This window comes from Pristiophorus japonicus, chromosome 16, assembly GCF_044704955.1.
Source record: "Pristiophorus japonicus isolate sPriJap1 chromosome 16, sPriJap1.hap1, whole genome shotgun sequence".
Lineage (NCBI taxonomy): Eukaryota > Metazoa > Chordata > Chondrichthyes > Pristiophoridae > Pristiophorus > Pristiophorus japonicus.
The window spans coordinates 32104773-32128514 of NC_091992.1; the positions used below are offsets into that span (position 1 = coordinate 32104773).

Here is a 23742-nt window from a genome sequence, read left to right on the forward strand (position 1 = left end):
GTCTATCGCCGCCTTAAATATATTCAATGACCCAGCCTCCACAGCTCTCTGGGGCAGAGAATTCCACAGATTTACAAACCTCAGAAGAAATTCCTCCTCATCTCAGTTTTAAATGGGCGACCCCTTATTCTGAGACTATGTCCCCTAGTTTTAGTTTCCCCTATGAGTGGAAATATCCTCTCTGCATCTATCTTGCCCAGCCCTCTCACTATCTTATACGTTTCGATACAATCACCTCTCATTCTCCTGAACGCCAATGAGTATAGGCCCAACCTACTCAACCTATCTTCAACCCCCTCATCTCCAGAATTAACCGAGTGAACCTTCTCTGAACAGCCTCCAATGGGAATCCCCTGAAAATCCCATCCTCCCACTATGCTTGGCTGTACTTGGGACATTGGCAGTTTCAGCCAAGATTGTGACCTACAAAAAAATTCTCATTTTAATAAACATGCCCAGATCTGGAACCTTAATACAAATGTGCAAGATGTTTAATGTTGTTACATAAGAATGTTCATCCAGCTTTAAAGTGGACAGGCCCATTTCAAACAGACACATCCATTTTATATGGTTTACTTTTTAGCAGAGGAAAAATAGCAACCTGAAAATTGGTCAAGGCTGTACAATCACACACCACTAAGTGAAGTTCTACACTGCTAATGGAACCTTGGAAAAGTGACTCCTAAAGTCAGGTCTCAAGTGCTATTCTGCCATTTTGTGGCACACATTCAAGAACATAAAATGCACAGCGCGTTCAGTCTGTCCAAAATAAAAATGCACGTTATCAGGGCTGTTTTTATTCCAAGGATTGAAAAAAGGCCCTCCAGGATGATCTTGAATAGTCAATTTTGACGGGGAGAAGGAAGCACAGCAATGTTATAAGTGGTGAAGTGGATCGGACAATTAATGCCTGGGCCAGTTGTGCCACGATAGGCTTAGAAATGCATGGACAAAAAGGAGATTTGATTAAGATCTTTAAAATAATGAAGGGATTAGAGCTCTGTTCATGTGGATAGGCCATTTGAGTGAGATAGATTAGGGGGGGACCCAAGGACATGCATACAAGTTATTTACACATAAAACTAGGTTCGATGTCAGGACGTTTTTCTTTTTGCAGAGGGTCATTAACCTCTAGAATAAATTACAAGCTAGTACAAGTGAGTATGGATTACTGCAAGTGTTCAAAAGGGAGCTGGTTAAGTTCCTAATTATGGCTAATACTGCAGCTTACAAAAGGTAGGTAGTATTAAGCATGCATGTCTCATGGAACTTGTTTTATTTACCTTTGGAGGTCAGAGAGGAATTTCACAGATTTTTCTCCCCTCTCAATTGACCTAGGAATTTTTCCTCTGGGTTTTGCCTCTCCCAGGGAGGTTGTGTGGGAGAATGTGTGGGGAAATTAGAGAGTCATGACACAGTTACACCATGACATTTTGGGATAGGCTTGATGGACCACCTGGTCGTCAACAGTCCACCATTTTTGTTTTTTCATATAAGGCAGAGATTTTAGGACAATGCCACCCTATATGAAACGTGCTCTCTTATGAGTCTCAACACCAACAGCTACCTCTGATGAATTGTCCAATTTAGCTAGTGTATATGGGTATACAGTACTAGAATCTGGAGTTTTCTCATTCCCATCCATAGATGCTAAAAACGTGTCAGACCAAATAGTTGACCAGATAAGGGAGTGAATTCAATCACAAAACCGTTGAGTTTTTAGGTTTCTGTAAATTATACTGTCCTTCACCTTGAATAGGTTAGACTTTGGTCACAAAGTGTAGCTTTCTGGTTTCTTGCTGGATAATATTTAAGCTGAGGGATCCCAAAGGTTGCTTCCCATCCCAGAAGTGATCCATTAACACACCCCTAAGCTGTAAAAACCTATAAAAATTACTACAGAACTTGAAATGCTGACTTAATAAGAAGCCCTCTGCCATATACATCTCTAGCACAGCGGATTCCCAATTTCACCAAATCATACCCATGACTATATTAAACTAAGGATTCTGCCATAAGGGTGCCATTGAATGTGACAAGACCATGATAAACAGGGATCACGATAGATAAGGAGAATTTTACGAGCATAGCACAACAGAGATGTTCTTTTCCACAGAAGCATTATTCTCCACAAATGAAGTCCCTTTACAACCCTTATTTATTAACACTCACATCTATCATGTTCCTCCAAAATTCTGTCCTCCCCGACAACAGCGGCTCAGGATGGGCAAGCCCTGCATTGTTGATGCACACATCCACACCCTGGTGCAGTGTCTTGATGGCAGAAAACATAGAGAGGATCTCCTCCTCGCTGGTCAGGTCACACTTGTATGGGACCAAGGTACCTGCATAGCCAGCGCTTTCACATTCAGCTGCTAGTTTCTGCAAGAAGAAAAAGAGGAAATGGTTAAGAGAAAAATTTATATAGCACCTCATGACCTCAGGGTGCCCCAAAGCACTTTACTTTTGAAGTGTAGTCACTGCTGTAATGTAGGAAATCAAGTCTCCCCTGCCCCCCGACTTTGTGCTATAAATCGTCATGAAAGCTGCCACAGATACGAGTGTATTCAAATCTGATTTCCTAGTTGGTAACTTCTCTTGTGCGCAAGAAGGAAATGCTCTTAAGATAACTGAAAATTGTGGAAAGAACAATTGCCAGGAGAGGGCAAATGCAACTCGACTGACTGCTTTCCTCAGACAGGGATTAGCACACAATACAGATTCAATAAATTTACAATATAAAAAATGATGTTTTCACCTCTAAGACCTTGACTCAAATCAACTGTAGACTGATGACGTGCAAATCTATACCATCTGCTGGCTTTTTGGGGCCATACACAAGGTGAGTTTGGGCAGTCAGAATCTAGTTCTTAGTGAGCAAGAGCCCACAGAATGAATTAGTTCCTAATTTAGCAATCTCACTCAGAGGCTATAGAGTGGCTGGAGTGTAAATAGGAAACAGTGGTGCAGGAGCTCTTCTAAAGATGGTCTGGGACACTCGGAGCTTTATTCTGCATCCAATTTTGCTAGATTTGAGCAGGTACTTAAATCTGCCACCGAATGCCCAAAATTGAAAAATGTTCCATTCTCCACCACGAACATCCCTCACAATGAGGGTACACTGACCACAAAACAAAACAATTAATACCTGTAGTTTGGTTCAGGAAAGTTGAAATGACCCTTGTTTTGTAAAGGATGGGAATTCATCAGAACCTGTGGAAATATCCCTCGGTAAGGAATAAACATCCTCAAGAGAGAAGGGGAGCGAAGATTGGGAAAGAAAAGAAACAAAAAGGTGACAGATAATCAGATGGCCATTTTGCACATGATCAATTGAACAAGGCAGACCCAACGACTTAGTTCATCTAGCTCCAGTGTACCTTTTAATGAAAATGGTATCTTTACCCAGCAAAAATCAATGATAGGGAAAGAAAGATCCAAACCTGATCCTACAACAACTTGTATTTATATAGCACCTTTAACGTAATAAAAGAATGTCCCAAGGCGCTTCACAGGAGTACTGCATCATCAAAATAAACATTTGACACCAAGTCATATGAGATGATGTTAGGGCAGATTACAGGTAAGTTTTAAGGAGTGTCTTAATGGGGAAAGAGAAGACCAGAGGTAGAGAGATTTAGGGAGAGATTTCCAGAGCTTAAGACTTAGGCAGCTGAAGGCACAACCGTCAACAGTGGAGCATTTAAAATTGGGGGATGTTCAAAAAGCCAGAATAGGCGGAGCACACAGAGGTCTAGGGGGATTATAGGGCTGGAGGAGATTAGAGAGATAAGCAGGGGCGAGGCAATGGAAGGATTTGAAAACAAGGATCAAAGTTTTAAAATCATTGCTTAACTGGGAGCCAATGTAGGTCTGAAAGCACAGGGGAGATAGGTGAGCGGGACTTGGTGCGAGTTAGCACACGTGCGGCAGACTTTAATGACCTCAAGTTTATGAAGGGGAGAACGAGGGACGCCAGCCAGAAGTGCATTGGAATAGTCAAGTCTAGAGGTGATAAAGATATGGATGAGGGTTCCAGCAGCAGATAATCCACCCAATCCATCAAAATCCACGACCTTGGACAACGTGGACCATTTTCCATACCTCAGGAGCCTACAATCAGCAAGGGCAGACATCGATGACTAGGTCCAACACTGCCTCCAGTGCGCCAGCGCAGCCTTTGGTCACCTGAAGAGTGTTTGAAGACCAGGACCTCAAATCTGGCATCAAGCTTATGATCTACAGGGCAGTAGTGATACCCGCCCTCCTATATGGCTCAGAGACGTGGACCATGTACAGTAGACAAAGGGCTGGAGAAGTACCATCAAGCGCTGCCTCCACAAGATCCTGCAAATCCACTGGGAGGATAGACGCACCAATGTCAGTGTTCTCGCTCAGGCCAACATCCCCAGCACTGTCTACACTCTACCATCGCCGTTGGGCGGACCATGTCGTCCGCATGCCCGACACGAGACTCCCAAAGCAAGCGCTCTACTCAGAACTCCTACACAGCAAGCGAGCCCCAGGTGTGCAGAGGAAACTTTTCAAAGACACCCTCAAAGCCTCCTTGATAAAGTGCAACATCCCTACCGGCACCCGAGAATCCCTGGCCCAAGACCACTCAAAGTGGAGGAAGAGCATCCAGGAGGGCACTGAGAACCTCGAGCCTCGTCGCCAAGAGCATGCGGAAATCAAGCGCAGATAGCGGAAGGTGCATGCGGCAAACCAGACTCCCCACCCACCCTTTCATTCAACCGCTGTCAGCCCCACCTGTGACAGAGACTGTAATTCCCACATTGAACTGTACAGTCACCTGAGAACTCACTTTTAGAGTGGAAGCAAGTCTTCCTCGATTTCGAGGGACCGCCTATGATGATGATGATGAGGAGAGAGATAAACAGACCAAGGTGTGATTTAGATACAAGGGCCACACCACTACCAGGGCGATTTAGGCATGGAATATGGTGGAAAGTATAGTCAGGTGGGGAAGCTTATTTAAGGGGAAAGACATTATCACCCCTCAACCATGTCTCCGTCAATGCCACAATGTCAATTTGGGCGTCCACAATAAGGTCATGGATAACAAGGCCCTTATCTACAAGTGAATGTACATTTTGATGGGAAATGCAGAGGGGAGCGATGATACCTAATTTACTGGCGCAGTCCAGAGCGGCAGAGCAGGGAGGAGGTTGGCAAGATTAGCTTGCAGCAGGCACTTAGGGCAGGGAGAGAGCAAGATCAGGCAATTTGGACTGCTGCTAGTTAGGAGGCAGCGAAAAGTGCCTCAATCAGCCTTTCGAAGGATGCCAAGAGAGTCAGAGGGGGAAGCTGTGGCATTATTTAGGAGGGAGTCAAGCCTTGAGCAGCACCAGGAGAGTAGGAGGGATGATGAGTAGAGGGGAATAGGGGTTAGAAAGCATAGAGTACATAACAGTAACGAAAGAAAAGGAGGCATGAAGGCTGGGGGATAGTAATGAAGAAAGATGAAAAATGGAGATATAGAAGTGATGGAATTCCGGTCCGAAGCAGCAGCCAAAAAGCGTATCCGGATGATCATGGGCAGTTAAGTTACAAAGGCATGATTAAATGATAGATTATAAAGCATTTCAGTTTGAACCGGCGCTCTCTCCTGCGACAGTTTGAACCGACACACTGTCCTGCGACAGTTTGAACTGGCATAAGCTTGTCCTTCATGTTAAAATCCATACAAATTCATGCTCATTACTGTCTTTAGATTTGTTCATATTCAGAAAACAAGCTGAAGAGTCAAGGCCCATTGCGCAGAATATGAAGTCTAAAAGCACGTCAGCATTCATTTTCTGCTACTGTCTGTAATGCTCCAAAATATACAGCAGCAGCAGCTTGGAGGCAATCTGAAACTGTCTAGAGGCTGAAAATACCTGTTTTCACAGATTTTCCTAGCCCATTAGAACCTTCAGAATCGAGAATTACTCGTCCTATTGTAACTCTGGCCTGTGATGAAGCTGCAAGTATAGCTGCACTAAAAACAATTGTCTCTTTTATAATCTGCTTTGTACAGCTGCACCACATTAAACTCCATTAACCACCATTATTTAAACAAAATACTAAATGTTACACATGGACCTGGAAAAGAATGATAACAGGCAGATAAGCTATACACAGTACACAGGAACAAAGTGGAGACACAATGTTGTTTGCAACTCGAATGTCTCCAGCTGGGGCAACTCGGGGAAAAGTCACTCACAATTCCTCACGCTTAGCTTCCCTTCAGCAGAATTAAGCAAACTATATTAAACTTCAAAATATCAGGATATTTGAAATTTTATACTATTCTCATTCATGGAAAATTGTGTTTACTCATCTGACCTGCAACAGTTTGTATCAGTTTTAAAGGCCTGTATTATTTGTATTACGTGGTTATAATTAAAAGGCGACATTACTAGTACAGATAGTTCAGCCCAGTATACATGAGGAACATTGCTGGAATCCTGAAACTCAGCAGGAATGGAAGTTGTAGTTAAAAACAATGAGGCAGGAGAATGTCAGGGGCCCCTAGCTACAAGGCACCATACTGTAACCTTTCGTGACTGCACTCCAAAAACTAATTCATTGCATGAAACACTTTGTGACAGTTCGACATGTTAAAGATCTATATAAATACAACTGTTTATGATTTCAACCAGTAACACGATGCTGCCTTCAAACCAGTCGTTTCCTGTATTCTACACTGTGGGCATCTTAAAACTTGTTCTTGAACTAGCGATAAAATTTACATTTGCATTCATTCCTTTACAAAACCAGTTTCTACTTGTCTCCACAAACTGTCTCTGATGGAAGTCCTTCATTTTATAAAGCTCACTCAGGGTAAAAATTAACTTTTTGGTGATGTAGTGCTCGTATAGTCTGCATAGTTTAAAGCTGTTTTTACATTGATTTTGTCACTGGTTTTCAACACAAAGGTCTCGGCAGCTGGTGGCAAACACAACCCAAACCCTAGCAGATAAGATCAGTAAAGACCCAACCGAGTCTTCCAGATTGCCAGCAATCTGCATAGCTCCACTATATATACACACTTTTTTAGATGCAGTGCCAGTATCTCACCATGACATTGTCATGCAACATAGCCAGCAGAGTGCACAGACTGATGTCATGACACAATGTTTCTTGGCCTACCAGCCACCACAAGGCAAGCTGGCATTGTGACACCAGTACTTCACATCTGTGCACTCGCCAGTCACAGCGAACCTCTGTATGCACTGAATGCCACACATCAAGTTTGTAACAGGCTTGCACTGACATTGTGTTTCCATTTGGACAGCGCAGCCAAAGAATGGTGCATTTGGGTCATTCTCCCATGAATCAGCCAGCAATAATAAAGCAGATTTACTGTTAAGGCAACTACAGAAATATTCATTGGAGCACAGCAGGTCATTTGCACCAAGCAGGCCATTTCTTCAGCATGCTGTGCCACGGAGCACCACTATAAGATTGCACAGCTCGAGACTTCCCATAAGTTCAGATTCTTACCGGTGTGACATCTGGGTAAAGCATAGGAGACAACACACTCTGCTGGAGGCAGGAAAAAAGGAAAGACTGGAAATCAGGTACAGCACAAAGGGGAAGGAACTTAATAATGGAAAAAGATTAGATTTAAGTGCAGATTACATATAGGATATCAACTATGCTAGGGTATGTAAAAAGGCATCAAAAAGGGTTCATTAAACAATTTAGTAATATCTCAAGGTCATCTAAACTCCACGAAGTGACATATCCTGACCCCACCACCCACTCTCCCTTCTCTTTACACCATCTAGGGGAGGCATTCATAGCTTGGGTCTATGCATTTAATGTCAAATCCTGTTTTAAAATGTATGAGATTCTAGGAGTTTTACTGTGCTTTGGGATGAAATCCTGTAATTCCATCTATTTTTCTGTGAAATCCACAAATCAGTGGCCTTGTTAAAATATAATTATCTAAGGACACAGTTTGAGACTAGTGTGCAGATTTTGGAAGGCAGTGAGGTACGTCACCAATGAAGGACCGAAGAATCATGCTATAGTCTTCATACTCAACCAGGATACACGAGGTACAAGAACCTGGCTACGAGATAAGAGTATAAGGGAAAAGAGACAAAAGTTATAAATACAGTATTTTAAACCATTGGCTGTGGGTTCTGGCCAATCTTTCAGATACGTGATATACCCTTGCTACATTAGATTTTTGAGTCATATGTGGAATCAGACATTGAAAATCCAAGTTGATCCATCATATTTGTATGCCAACTATGTTAGCGTACATCAACATCCACCCACGGGTGTGGTCCAGTGTCAACTGCAGTTTACCAACGGAGACCCTTAGCACCCCATAATCCACACGATACTGCATTTACTGGAGCTGCTATTTGCACCAATCTACCAGTGGAGTCCGAGTCAGTGGGTAGATATCATTTGTATACGTAAATGCTCTTGCTTCCATTGAAATTAGGCGCACAGGCAGAGATGCAGTAGATACATTTCTGTATCAAAGCAAAAACAAATAGGATGGCTTTGCAAGCATGAAGCAGAATTTCGTCACTTGCTAAGCAAGAATATTTCAAAACTAAAAATTAAAAAAAAAAGTCCAACGTTTGTTGTTTTCTTTTAGAGGAATTGAATGGTGCCACATTTTGGAATGTTATACTTTCACTGCAGACTTGGACTTGAATCTCTGGCAGACAGACAACATTTTTCAAAAAATTCTCTGATGGTCATGATTAAATTTCTAACTTAATTTTGTTTGGGCATGTTACGTGTTTCTCCAATCAGCAAGCACAGGTCTGTCCCGACAGTTCACAGAGAATTACATCACACAAATTGCCACAGCCAGTATTGAAAGGATTTTATTTATAACCCTGCTCACTTGTTCGTGGATCAAGTTCTATATGCCATAATCTAACTCACAAGCTCCAGTTACAATTCCACTGTGCATCTCTTGCAATATACTGTACATCAGTATGAAATGCAAAAGTGGACCCACTTTATTGCAGTGTTGGGATCAAAAATCATGACAGTGAACCCAAGATGACATACAAGTTGAAAGTGCTATTTTCTCCTATACCGCGCCATAGCATCGAGTTATACGGACTTCAAGCAATGCCACTTGCACTGAAACTCAGTGCATCCTTGCCATTGTGTAGGCAATGAGTTTAGTGTGCCTTCTGCATCACCTGCATGCACAGTGGTGTTCCCAAATTTCAGAAGATACTACAGCCTCTGTGTACTGATTGTCACTGTACATCAGTATAAATGGCAGCTCCAGCACACATCAGAAAGGATTTTGTAATACAGGATCTCTGTTACTTTATCACTGGAACACCACAAGCAGTTAGAATCAGAGAATCATAGAATGGTTACGGCATGGAAGGCGGCCATTTGGCCCGTGCCGGCTTTCTGCAAGAGCACTTCAGCTAGTCCCATTCACCCGCCCTTTCCCCGTAAGCCCTGCAATTTTTTTTTTCTTGGTACTTATCCAACTCCTTTTTGAAAGCTGTGATTGAGTCTGCCTCCACCACCCTTTCAGGCAGTGCATTCCAGATCCTAACCACTCGCTGTGTAAAAAAGTTTTTTGTGTCGCCTTTGGTTCTTTCGCTAATCACCTTAAATCTCCTCTGGTTCTCTACCCTTCTAGCAATGGGAACAGTTTCTCAATTTACTCTGTCCAAACCCCTTTTGATTTTGAACACCTCTATCAAACCTCCTCTCACTCTTCTCTGTTCTAAGGAGAACAACCCCAGCTTCTCCAGTCTATCCACGTAACAGAATTTCCTCTTCCCTGGAATCATTCTAGTAAATCTTTTCTGCACCTTCTCAAAGGCCTTCAGATCCTTCCTAAAGTGAGGTGCCCAGAATTGGGCACAATACTCCAGTTGAGGCCAAACTAGTGTTTTACAGGTTCATCATAATTTCCACACCTTTGTGTTCTTATACCTCTATTCATGAAGCCCAGGATCCCACAAGCTTTTTTCAACCTGCCCTGCCACCTTCAACGATTTGTGTACATATACCCCTCGGTCTGTCTGTTCATGCACCCCTTTTAGGATTGTACCCTTTAGTTTATATTTTCTCTCCTCATTCGTTCGACCAAAATGCATTACTTCACACTTTTGGTTGGTGACTTATAATACGATTCTTAAGTCAAACTTGACCTGATATCAGAATAGTTGCTTAAAAATCACAAGATGAGATGATGGAAAATATTGAATTTTAAAATTATACAATAAAGCCACCCATGTTTATAGAGCTAATTAGGTTCTATGATTGCAATGCAAAGGAGCATAAAAATAATAGGAGCAGGAGTAGGCCATTTAGCCCTTCAAGCCTGCTCCACCATTCAGTAAGATCCTGGTCGATGATCTACTGCAATTCCACCTTTCTGCCCTATCCCTATATCCCTTGGTTCTCTAAGTATCCAAAAATCTCAGTCTCGAACATACTCAATGACTGAGCATCCACACCCCTCTGGGGTAGAAAATTTCAAAGATTCACAACCTTCCAAGTGAAGCGATATCTCATCGCAGTCCTAAATGTTAGTCACAGTAAGATGTTCCATTTAGTTTATGTAATTTTAACACACACACAAAATGCACATAACACAGCACTCAGTGGTTCCCCTTATTTTAGTAGCTTCTTAGGCTACAATTACATTTTCTTATAGCTGAAGGTTTTATCCCTTTTCCTTTTATAACTCCATTATTCAAAAATAACACTTACATTTATGTAGCACTGTACCACATCTCTCAAACATCTGAAAGTGTATCAAATACAATTTACTATGAAGTATAGTGACTATGTAGTCAGACATGGCAGATATATTTCTTACAGCAGGATCCCACAAATAGGATGAATGATCAGTTAATCTAATTTTGATGCTGTTAGTTGAGACAAATAAAAGTCCCTGTTCTTCAAATAGTGCACGAAATTTTCAGCAATTCACCTCAAATCATCAAACCAGGCAGCAAGGGCCTTAGTTTAATGAGAAGGGCACCACCTCCAAAAATACAGCGCTCCTTCAATAATATATTGGAGTGTCAGGTTAGATTATCCTTGTTCAAGGCTTGAACCTATAACATTCTGACTCCAAGGGGAATGCTACTAACTGAGCCATTTTGACATTTCTACATACCTTTAAGCAAAATAATGTAGAAGTCTCATCCACTCCCTCTTTCATAGGTATTAGTGTAAACCCATGTCCTCCCAATGCCTTAATGTGTAAACTGAATATATGGTGTGGTACTGAACCACTTAGATCTGAAGGTCTCTGCTTCGATCCAGAGTCTGTGCTGAACTAGCTTCTCAATCAAGGCAACAGTTAACGATGACAATTGGACTCGGTGTCCTGGGATGGGGGAAAAGGGGGGGGGGGGGGGGGGGAGGGAAACGGGGGACAGCCAGAATTTACATTCTTTATCGCTATTGTGATACAATCTGGAAAATGTGCACATGCAAATGTCAATTGTGATGCCTTCCATGATCAAGCAGGCTACCTATATTCATTATCTAGGCTCACACAATGGGAATGGGTAAGAGACAAGAAGGTTGCCTATACCCATGGAACTAAGTCCCAATGATGGAATTTTTGAATGGGGGCTTTTTGTGAATATTGCTAATAAAGGGCAAAAGTGGAAAATAGCTATAAATCTACCACCAGTCCCAGGAAATTTCATTTCCAGGTTCTCCTTTATACCACAAGTAATGTTCATCTTAAAATTGTCAGAATGCAATAAAGATATATGTACACGTACCCATAAATATACATTGCAAAAATACACATCTCTTTTAAAAAGGAGTTAGTCCTAGTGGCACATGCTAGGAGGAGCATTACATACATTGGACAATTTCTAATAAAATCTAGATTGACGCAGCCTGAAATAGGTTGATGAGGCAATAGCTGTGAAAGTGCATTTCATGGCTGTTTTACGACAGCATTTATTAATCATTCTGGTGCTGCAATTTGCATCACACTACAGGGCAGGATCGTTCCCACTTTGAAAGCCTTGGGGACCCATTGGTAATGAAATACACCAGCTCATCTATGATCTGCAACACTCAGTACGACAGCTTCAGACATGGGGTGATGATCACATGATGTCGCGCTTGTGAAGCAGGTAGTCTGAGGCCATCAACAATAGCAGGCTCGTGAGCAGCGCTCCCAGAATCCCCCGAGTGATCCAACATTACAGCAGCTCTCTTGGACCAGCTGCAATATTCCTCAACAATTTGGCAGGATAATATTCAGCTTAGCGAGCCCTTCAAATTGGATTGTGAAATCCTGAATCTTAGACATTTATTCCAAATATATTTTATGTACAGCAAATGTATTTTTCTTAAATAATCCTAAAATAAAATTACAACTGTGCAGTGCAGTGATTTACCAACACATCACTGCAACTTTATAGATCAAATCATATTTGGACTGTTTTTTTTTAAAGAAAGAAAGCTGTGAGGGGATAAATTTCTTAATGCTGATCCACATTCTGTAAATTAATTTTGATCAATAAAATCTAACTCATAACACAAACGTAATTCATGTTGCCTCATGAACATGGTTCTTCAGGCACTTTCCCTCCCCATATTATAAATTATTCTTTAAAAATCAGACTTTATTTCTTCCCCCTCTATTCACTCCACCCCTCCCAAATCCATGCTATTTTAGTTAATTGGAAATGGGGAATATTCCAAAAAATTAAAAATTCCAGCATCTGATCATCTAATTGAGAAGAGAGAAAAAACAGGACTATGTAGCTTTCAATAAACCAACAATTCCCTCGTGTAAAACAGGGTTTTTAATCTGGAGTTATCTCAGTTAATGTTTTTTTTAAATCTCTTGATATTTTGGAGCAGCTCAATCCTGTGGGTCAAAAAGGTACAAAGGATCACGGATAGGAAGTTATTTAAGACAGCCAGATGAGTAGGATAACTTTATAGTTGGCCCTGAAAACCAGCCAGCACAAAGCAGTGATTTCTGTGAACATTGTTGAATGCACAGATGTACAGTCCTGTGGCAAAGTGGATGATTTAGGAGACGAGCCAGAAAAATACCAAAAACTGGTTCTCCTTCCCCCGCCCCCACCACCGCCGCAATTGTATTTGTTTTTATCTTGCTGCCCACTTTGAAATACGGGACGGATGTTGAGCTCTGGAAGGCTGTCCTCCAGCTCAAATTTCTGCCAAGAACACAAGGCATGGCTGGGGAGATTTCAAGCAGCTCATAATAATGAAGAGTGGCAATGGCCGATACATTATTGAGGGCAATGTTACTCTTTTTGATAATAGTGAAGAATTAATGAAGGTTAACACTTTAGTTCCAATATTTACGCTGTAAATATTACAACTGTATTGCAGTAATTTCTCCAGACATTAGACTGTAGTATTTACTTGTATTGTGATATCCCCATTCTTTGGAGTAATTATAACTGGAGCATTAAAACAGTTTTAAAATGACAAATTCACGTGAAATAGTCAGTAATTTGGTCTTGATGCTGGAGGTTACATCCTGTTCAGACACAAACAACTAGTGACAGCTTTAATCTATCCTTTACTCCCATGCATTTTATACACCCCTAATGGCACATTACATATTATTTCCTGTTACAGATATGGAATATGGAACCAAGCAAGAGGCAGAAGCTGTGGCTCAGACTTTGAATTACTCAGTTTGTTGATTATTTTTGTACAATTCCCTGAAAAAACAGATGGGAACCAAATTGTAAAGGATATTAATCTTAAAAATGATTTAAACCGAGTGGAGGGGAGAGAAGCCTCAATATCAGACTATTAAGGCATTTACCATAAAGTACATTATGGTCAATATATCATGCAAACAGAGAGCTACAAGATGCAGCACACTGGTTAACACGTGTAACATTTCTTTCTGCTTTGAAGATTTTAGCGAATGCATTAAAGGTACACTCGGGCAGATTTTACACAGAAACATCAACCGGTGTGCTACCAGAGGAAACTGAACTCGCTAAATATCTTATCCACATTCTCAACAAAGCACTGAAAATAACTAACTTCAAAACGCACTGTACAGATGCACATGACCCCAACACACAATTGTGAAGGTTTAGGATTTTCTCCTAGCACAATTTGAGATTTGTAGCAAAGAGCAATAAATTTTCAAGTATTATGGAAGCCAGCCTGCTTTTTTTTTTATTACTTTGGGCTTCAACTTGCTCCTACCTATCAATTTAGCAAAAAAAAAAGTCAGTATGACAAAAATGTATTATTTATGTTTGTCTGGATCTTTAAATCCAGTTACAATACAGAAGGAGTTTTAGCTAGTCCCAGCATAATTTGAATACAATGTTGCATGAACCAATGATGGTTCAATTTGATTTGCAAACTGCAGGCTTAAGGAAGTAACCTAGTCTTTGATGATTTGTTCAGTTAACTATAGTGCAACCAATTTGTTTTTAAATTTGAATGTCAGTTATGAAAATCCAATCAAGCCACAGAAACCAGTGAGGGGGTATACAAGTGGCTTGATTTGTCTCAAGCTGAATTTATCAAAGATAGTCAAACCAATTAGAATCTAAATTAGCTAGTTCCTATAGTCAGAAAATATCTAGAATTAGATTTCAGTTCTTTTATCGTTCCCCCCCTCCCCCAAATCAGGAAGTTAGATAAAATAAGTTTTATTGTAAATATGTAATTTAATTTTATCACTGCGAGCTTTCGTTCTGATGAAAGGTCATCGACCTAAAACGTTAACTCTGTTCCTCTCTCCACAGATGCTGCCTGACCTGTCGAGTGTTTCCAGTATTTTGTTTTTATTTCAGATTTCCAGCATCCGCAGTCTTTTGCTTTTGTTTTTAGATTATTCGCTTGTTTAGTATTTAGCTTTTGTTTAATATTTTAAACTTACCAGGTCTGATGCGATGCTCTATCACTTTCAAAGACTGAAGAGAGATCCTATGGAGGAATAGGACAAAATAATTACCAGATAGGGTTTACTGCTCCCATCTCAGGCACGTTACTGAAAGCTTACCTGGATCTCAAGGCTAGCAATCATACTCCCAAAGGTATGCTGGTGCATGCCCACGAGAGTAATCCAAGATACGAGAGCTGAAAATCTAGAAGAACAATGGTAGAAAAGACCAAGAAATGTAACAGTTGGCATATATCATGCTCTAACTTTTGGTACAATTATCAATGTGAGAAATTTCATCCTCTTTTATGGGTGGCAGAGATAATTTAATTTGAAGTGTTTATAAACTTTCTAAACACTTATGATATAGCAAAGTAATATCTCAATTATAAAGTTTATGTAGCACAAAATCAATTAAGGGAAACTTTGACTATCTCTACACTGACTCCACTCTTTGCATAAAAAAACAAAAAGGTAATGTGGACATCAGCCATGGTCAAGATTGGGCTTGGCTGTAATGCCCTCCATGGTCAAATAGAATGCTGACATTCAAGGACTAAGTGCACAGATAAAGAATGACTAATGCAATGAGGTTTCCAGCAAAAATCCACACCTTCAGAACATAAGAACATAAAGAATTAGGAACAGGAATAGGCCATCTAGCCCCTCGAGCCTGCTCCGCCATTCAATAAGATCATGGCTGATCTGGCCGTGGACTCAGCTCCTCAGGAGGAGGAAGGGATGGAGAAAATTGTAAAATAAATGACTAATAGGGAGTTGGGAGGAAAAGGAGACCAAGACACTTCTTCCTTTAATAACATTTAGGATTAAGGCAGATATTTTGCAACTGATGGAGTCAATCCCACTGATGCGACTCAGGCCTATAATCTCACCCAATCACCACCAGAATCGCCCTCCATGTGATTTTGCAATTGTTTGTTCTTGCAGATTATCAGCAAAAGCTTCATTTAGCATACTCTTTAATTAAGCACCGGCCTCCAGCAGATTCTCCCGATTATTAGGCAAGTGCTAGAATCAGCCATTTAAACTGGCTGCAAGACATAAACTGCAAGAAATGTAGCTCTCCAATGGATACCTGTTTGGATTATTTTTTCTGGAAAGGCAGTGTTACATTATTGGGTCTTTATATACCTTCTTACCCTAGAGCCCCAACTCCCCATGCCTTCGAGAGTGTCTACCTTTGCCTTCAGTAAGCTTTCGGTAACGTGCCTGGGGAAACAACAGCAAACCCAGTTTGTTCATTGCTTTTTCGGTACTGAACTATCCTCAGCATCAGTTACCACTCAATCTAAAAAAGGTAGATGATCACAGATCAGATCTCAATTTTAAGTTTAAAATATATGAACTTACAAAAAATGACAGGCAGGAAAAGATCAGCTAGTCCATCAAGCTTGTCCCACACTTTCATGGTGCAACTTATGCATATTATGAACCTCATCTGCCCCCTCTCACTCCAGCAAATGTATTCAATTGTTTAAGTGATATTATCGTTACAGGAACATAACATAAGAAATAGGAGCAGGAGTAAGCCATACAGCCCCTCGAGCCTGCTTTGTCATTCAAAAAGATCATGACTGATCTAATCTTGGTCTCATTATATGCCAGTCTTATCTTTCACTGTGAAGTTCCCTATCAGATGGACTACATCATCACCCAACAGAACATACAGGTCTAGCCCTTTCACCAGCTGTGCACATTTGAATTTTTCCATAACTGAATGGCGAATTCAAAATAATTGGATGACATGCATGTAACTGCACAAATCACACCGATCTGCATTTGTTCAAATTCGGTTTAGTCCCTCCCCTCGAGCCCACAATGTGATTAGCAGTTTGAACCAATCTTTCAGCATATGCATCAAAATAAGCTTGGTACAACGATCTGAACTGCTTACGTACAGTGGCTGGATTAAAATGAAAACCACAAACTAAAATTAGACTCAAATACATATATTTTATAAATCTGTGTTTTGGGAGATCAAGGCATGCATAAAATGTTTATATTAATAGAAAGGCAACTGAATCATTGCCTCCAACATCATTGAAAAGTAGAGTGTGAATGAAGCATTTACAAAGGGCTGAAGGAGACTACGGATATGAGAGGCAAGACCATGGAGGCACTTAAAAACAAGGATGAGAATTTTAATCTGGAGGCATTGGGAGCCAACATAGGTCAGCGAGGACAGGAGTTATGCATGAGCTGGACTTGAAGGATAGGATATAGGCAGCAGAGTTTTAGATGAGCTGAAGATTATGGAGAATGGAGGATGAGGCGCTGGCCAGGACAGCATTGGATTAGTCAAGTCTGAAGGTGACGAGGCATGGAGGAGGATTTTAGCAGCAGATTGGCTGAAGTAGGGGGAGAGGTAGGCAATGTTATGGAAGTGAAGGTCGGCAATCCTTCTGATGGCAAGGATATGAGGTTGGAAGTTTAGCTTGGGGTCAAATAGGACGCTGAAGTTGCAAACAGTGGTCAGAGAGGGGAATAGAAACATAGAAAATAGGTGCAGTAGTAGGCCATTCGGCCCTTCTAGCCTGCACCGCCATTCAATGAGTTCATGGCTGAACATTCAGTACCCCATTCCTGCTTTCTCACCATACCCCTTGATCCCCCGAGTAGTAAGGACTTCGTCTAACTCCTTTTTGAATATATTTAGTGAATTGGCCTCAACAACTTTCTGTGGTCGAGAATTCCACAGGTTCACCACTCTCTGGGTGAAGAAATTCCTCCTCATCTCGGTCCTAAATGGCTTACCCCTTATCCTTAGACTGTGTCCCCTGGTTCTGGACTTCCCCAACATTTGGAACATTCTTCCTGCATCTAACCTGTCTAACCCCGTCAGAATTTTAAACGTTTCTATGAGGTCCCCTCTCATTCTTCTGAACTCCAGTGAATACAAGCCCAGTTGATCCAGTCTTTCTTGATAGGTCAGTCCCGCCATCCCGGGAATCAGTCTGGTGAACCTTCGCTGCACTCCCTCAATAGCAAGAATGTCCTTCCTCAGGTTAGGAGACCAAAACTGTACACAATACTCCAGGTGTGGCCTCACCAAGGCCCTGTACAACTGTAGCAACACCTCCCTGCCCCTGTACTCAAATGGAATCTGTGCCAATGGTACGGATTTTGTGGTGGTAGCGGAAGACAATGACTTCCATCTTCCCAATGTTTAACTGTATGAAATTGTAGTTCACTGAAGACTGGAATACAGACAAGCAGTGGTCAAGAGGGGCTGTGGAGTGGTAGAGCTGGGCGTCATCAGCGACATGTGAAGCAGACTTCATGTCTGCAGAACTTGTCGCCAAGGATAAGTATGCAGATGAAGAAAAGGATTGGGGGGGGGGGGGGGGCGCCAGGATAGTTCCTCGGGGATTTCCGGCAGAAATGGTGCAGGGTTGGGAAGAGAAGCCATTGCTGGAGATGCTCAGGCTACAATCAGATAGACAAAAGTGAAACCAAAAGAGGGTAGTCCCACTGAGCTGGAAACACAGGAGAGGCAGTGGAGGAGGATGATGTGGTCGACCATGTCAAATGCTGCAAAGACATTAATGATGGATAATGCACCACAGTCACAATCACATAAGTAGTAATTTATGACTTGGATTAGGGACGTTTCATAAGAGAAACTGAATTGGAAGGGATCAAAAGGGGGAGTTGTAGTAAAAACGGGCAGGGATTTGGCAGGCAACATGCCCAAGTGTGGCAAATATTGTGACACAGTCTGTCAGTCAGTAATACAGGAATTTAATGGGTTACCAAAAATTGCAACAGCTATGGATTTCAGCCAAACATTACTAACACTCCATCGAGTCGACCGTGTACAGTGTGTAACTGTATTTGTTAGTCTCACTCAGCTGCATCTCACCACGGGTTACGCCGGACTCTGTATTTGCCTTATGCTGGTGTCAATGGCTGAGTCACTTATCTTATCTCCTGGGGTTCAGCAGTTATAAACAGGAAATATTTAAAAATAACAGCAGCGGGAAAAACCATCAAATGAATAAAACAGTCCTAGTTATTGTCATACACAGTTGACTCTTTTCTTTGTGTTGAGAGCTCAGCAGCTAATCAATGCCCCTGAATGATAATGCTGCAACAGAGCCCTCTCTGCTATATTGCCGAACAGCTTTCCAAATGGATCAATACTACATATACAGTAAAAGAAATGCATTGCAAGAATGAGAGAGTTAGTTGTACAGGTTGGACCTCTGGTCCGGCACCCTCGAGACCTGACTGGTGCCAGAACAGGGAATTTTCCGAATCACGGGAGGTCACTAGGCTTACTGGTACCTGAAGCCACCGCCCGTGCTCCTGAACATTTCCGCCACGCTCTGGCTCCGAAACTCGGGCCTCACTCACTCTCTCTCTCCCCCCAGTGAAGAAATCTCCCAGCCACATGTGTTAATTAACATGCTGGTTTGGTTCTTTTTAAAAAAAAAAATAAACCCTCCTCTCCCTTAGGCCCAACTTCGGCGCCTCAGTCAGCCATCTACCCTTCCCTTGCCCAGCCACCTCAGTGAAGCGCGGGAAACCAGGACGCCACGCACGCAAAGCGGCAGTTGCGCACTGATCAATGAGAGCCAGGAAGCGCGGGAAACCTGATGCCAAACCACAGATGTTTCCAGACCAGAGAATACCGGACCAGAAAGGTCCAACCTGTACTACAAGCTAATCACATCTTTAAAGCTAGTGAGCCCTCAAGACAATTATTCAGGCCGAACTCCTTAAATTGAAAGGCTAGAGTCAGTGATCCCACTAAAAATGTGAACAAGTTACTTACTGCTTGTCCAACATCCAGTATTGGATGAGCAGAAATTTTCTCCAATTGAATATTGGGAAGACAGAAGCCATTGTCTTCGGGCCTTGCCACAAACTCCGTTCCCGAGCCACTGACTCCACCCCTCTACCTAGCCTCTGTCTGGGGTTGAAACCAGACTGTTCGCAACCTTGGTGTCATATTTGACCCTGAAATGAGCTTCTGGGCACATATCCGCGACATAACAAAGACTGTCTATTTCCACCTCCGTAACATCGCATGTCTCAGCCCCTGCCTCAGCTCATACGCTGCTGAAATTCCCATCCATACATTTGTTACCTCCAGCTGTGGCTCAGTGGGTAGAACTCTCGCCTCTGAGTCAGAAGGTTGTGTGTTCAAGTCCAACTCCAAGGACTTGAGCTCACAAATCTAGGCTGACACTCCAGTGCAGTGCTGAGGGAGCGCTGCACTGTCGGAGGTGCCATATTTCGGATGAGACATTAAACCGAGGCCCCATCTTCCCTTTCAGGTGGACTTGAAAGATCCCATCGCACTGTTTTGAAGAGGAGCAGGGGAGTTATCCCCGGTGTCCTGGCCAATATTTATCCCTCAAACAACATAACAAAAACAGATTATCTGGTCATTATCACATTGTTGTTTGTGGGAGCTTGCTGTGTGCAAATTGGCTGCCGCGTTTCCCACATTACAACAGTGACTGCACTTCAAAAGTACTTCATTAGCTGTAAAGTCCTTTAGACATCTGGCGGTCATGAAAGGCGCTATATAAATGCAAGTCTTTCTTTTTAGATTTGACTACTCCAACGCATTACAGCTGGCCTATGTAAACTTGGTCATCCAAAGCTCGGCTGCCTGTGTCCTAACTCGCAAGTTTCCCCCCCCTCCCCCGTTCACCCATCACCCCAGTTAAGCAATACCTGGATTTCAAAATTCTCATCCTTATTTTCAAACCCCTCCATGGCCTTGCCCTTCCTTATCTCTAATCTCCTTTAGCCCCACAACACCCCCACCACCCAGTGATATCTGCGCTCCTCTATTTCTGCCCTCTTGCACAACCAATTATAATCACTCAACCATTGGTAGCCCTGCCTTCTGTTGCCTAGGCCCTAAGCTCTGGAATTTCCTGCCTAAACCTCCCCGCTTCTCTTTCCTCCTTTAAGACACTCCTTAAAACCTACCTCTTTGACCAAGCTTTTGGTCATCTGCCCTAATTTATGTGGCTCGGTGTCATATTTGTTGTCTTATAACACTCCTGTGAAGCGTCATGGGATCTTTTACTATAATAAAGACGCAATATAAATAAAAGTTGTTGTTGCATGTTCAGTGCGCGTGTACACACACACACAATCTATAATCAGTTAATACGCACACTTATACTGATAACTGCCCTCACTCTGAACTGAAAGCAAATCTAAATCAGAAGACGTTTCAACAAACATATGCGGTGCTCGCTGAGTAATTTACATGGAACAAGTCACCAGGCTACAGCTGTTCAAAGCACTTCAGTCCTCTGGGTATAGAATACCATTTATAACCTGTATCTCATTACCTTTTGCATCACCTCTTCAAAATGGAGATTTACAAAAAAAAACTGATACCACACAAGCAGATGTGGGTGAGACAATCAAGAGGTACAGATGTTATAACCCAAGGATCAAAGCTCAGTTTCTAAAGTCTAATCTAGTAACTCATATGAGCATATTCTATAAACAGATTTTAGGTTACAATTGCTATCTTTCTATAGAAATGGGAATTTAGAATAAGCATGGTCTCAGGCATTCATTTTATAAAATATACATCTATACCTGTACGACAATCTGTCATCCATCCAATTTCCTTCCCAGTTGAACGTGCTGACTGGGATACAGTTACATAAAGTGACCATCTGTTCCCATCTTCACCCTACATTTGCACCCTATATTGGGGACGAGTTTTAAACAGGAATAGGCTATGGTGGCGTAGGTAAAATGGTGGCGACTACTTCGTGAACACCAAAAATTAAACAACTAAATTTTTTGCACAAGAGTAAATTTTGGGGCTCACTGAATTTATTCAAGAAGTATCCAGATTGGGTATTACGATTGGTCTATGCTCCCAGTATTAAAGGATGGGAAAAAGAACTGAGGCTCCTACTCCCAATTACTAACCTATATCCTTTGCTGGACAATATGCTTGGTTGGGCATTGGGCAAGGACAGATTTGAATTTGTTTGTGATGCCTATCCCCCTGCGATCAAGCAGCCCAAGACACTTCACAGGAGCATTAGCAGACAAAATTTAAAACCAAGCCAGAGATATTTGGGCTGGCGACCAAAAGCTTTAAGGAACGACTTAAAAGAAGAGAAGCGGAGATGTTTAGGGAGCGAGTTCCAGAGCTTTGGGCCTAGGCAGCTGAAGACACAGTCACCAATGGCAGAGCGATGAAAATCGGGGATGCACAAGAGGCCAGAATTGGAGGAGTGCAGAGATCATAAGGTTGCAGGGCTTGTGGGAGGTTACAGATAAAAGGAGTGGTGAGGCCCTGGAGGGATTTCAACGGCATGGATGAGGGTTTCAGCAGGAGTGGAAACGGGCCATATTACGCAGGTGAAAGTACTCAATATTTGGTGTGATTTTTTTTTAAATAAAAAGCAAAAATCTGGAAATGCTGGTATTTTAAAATTGATTTATCCTTTTAATGTTATGCTGCTTTGGAGCCGTGAGGAAGGGATTTTTTTTGGGGGGGGGGAAGACTCCGATTTGTTCGGTGTCTCAGGATTTTGTTTTGAGTCTAGGTTGTGTATTTTTTCTGTCAATAATTATGTAAGCAGCACTCCACATCTGTATTTCTCAAACAAATTTTCAATAATTCTCTCTGTTTACAAATTACGCTCTTCAGTGAAAGGAAAACTTGATACTATGAGTTGACGTGTATCTCATTAAACTTTATTAGTCTTGTGATTTAAGATAGCAGAATATTGTGCTGTATTGCTGAGCCCGGCACACTAGGAAAGCACCAGAGAGTAAATTCAGTGATCCTGGTATTGAGCTGCAGTCAAAGGGCTTGTGAGTCAGAAAATTAGGGCCAGTGTTGAATCAGCTAACCCATATTCTCTTGAATTCTAATTCTGGCCTCTTGCGTATCCCTGATTTTAATCACTCCAAGGCCTTAAGCTCTGGAATTCCCTCCCTGAACCCCTCTGCCTCTCTACTCTCTTTCCTCCTTGTAAAATGCTCCTTAAAACCTACTTAGTCAAGGGTTATAGCGAGCAGGCAGGGAAGTGCAGTTGAGGCCAAGATCAGATCAGCCATGATCTTACTGAATGGCCGAGCAGGCTTGAGGAGTCAAATGGCCTTCGCCTGCTCCTATTTATGTTCTTTACTATGTTAAATGCGCTATATAAATGCAAGTTGTTATTGTAAGAGGAGAACAAATCTAGTCGGACAGCTTAAAGGTAGGTTACAATATAAATCAAACATTGCTGCCAACATGTTTCAGTGTCGCACTCCAGTTATTTTCATCAGTCTTGGGAGTTTCAACTGTATGGCTTGAACCTCAAGCCACTGAGCCAAGCTGGTAAATTAGTCCAGTGCTCAGCTAGGGTTAGAGAGAAAAACCACTATATCCAAACAGACATCTAGGTGGTCTTTCATCACGGTTTTTTTGTTAGTTACTGATATTTTTGAGCTCGTGTCAATATGAAATCAGTATTAGGGTAAACCAAACCTCATCATAATAGGCAGTCCCTCGGAATCGAGAAAGACTTGCTTCCACTCTTAACATGAGTTTTTAGGTGGCTCAATAGTCCAATACAAGAACCACAGTCTGTCACAGGTGGGACAGATATGCCGCACGCTCTTTCTGCTGCCTGCGCTTGATTTCTACATGCTCTCGGCAACGAGACGCGAGGTGCTCAACGCCCTCCCGGATGCACTTCCTCCACTTAGGGTGGTCTTTGGCCAGGGACTCCCAGGTGTCAGTGGGGATGTTGCCCTTTATCAGGGATGCTTTGAGGGTGTTCTTGTAACATTTCCGCTGAACACCTTTGGCTCATTTGCCATGAAGGAGTTCAGAGTACAGC

The 23742-nt window shown here is 42.1% G+C and overlaps 1 protein-coding gene across 2 annotated transcripts in view; it reads right to left on the reverse strand.

The window, feature by feature from the left end:
- Window positions 1–23742, reverse strand: part of dhrs11a (dehydrogenase/reductase 11a) — a 128692-nt gene that overhangs the window by 69373 nt on the left and 35577 nt on the right. For both annotated transcript variants that reach the window (XM_070857188.1, XM_070857187.1), the window contains exon 2: window positions 2173–2382. In XM_070857188.1, the coding sequence (XP_070713289.1) occupies window positions 2173–2382 (210 nt within the window). The remainder of the gene's footprint in view (window positions 1–2172; window positions 2383–23742) is intronic.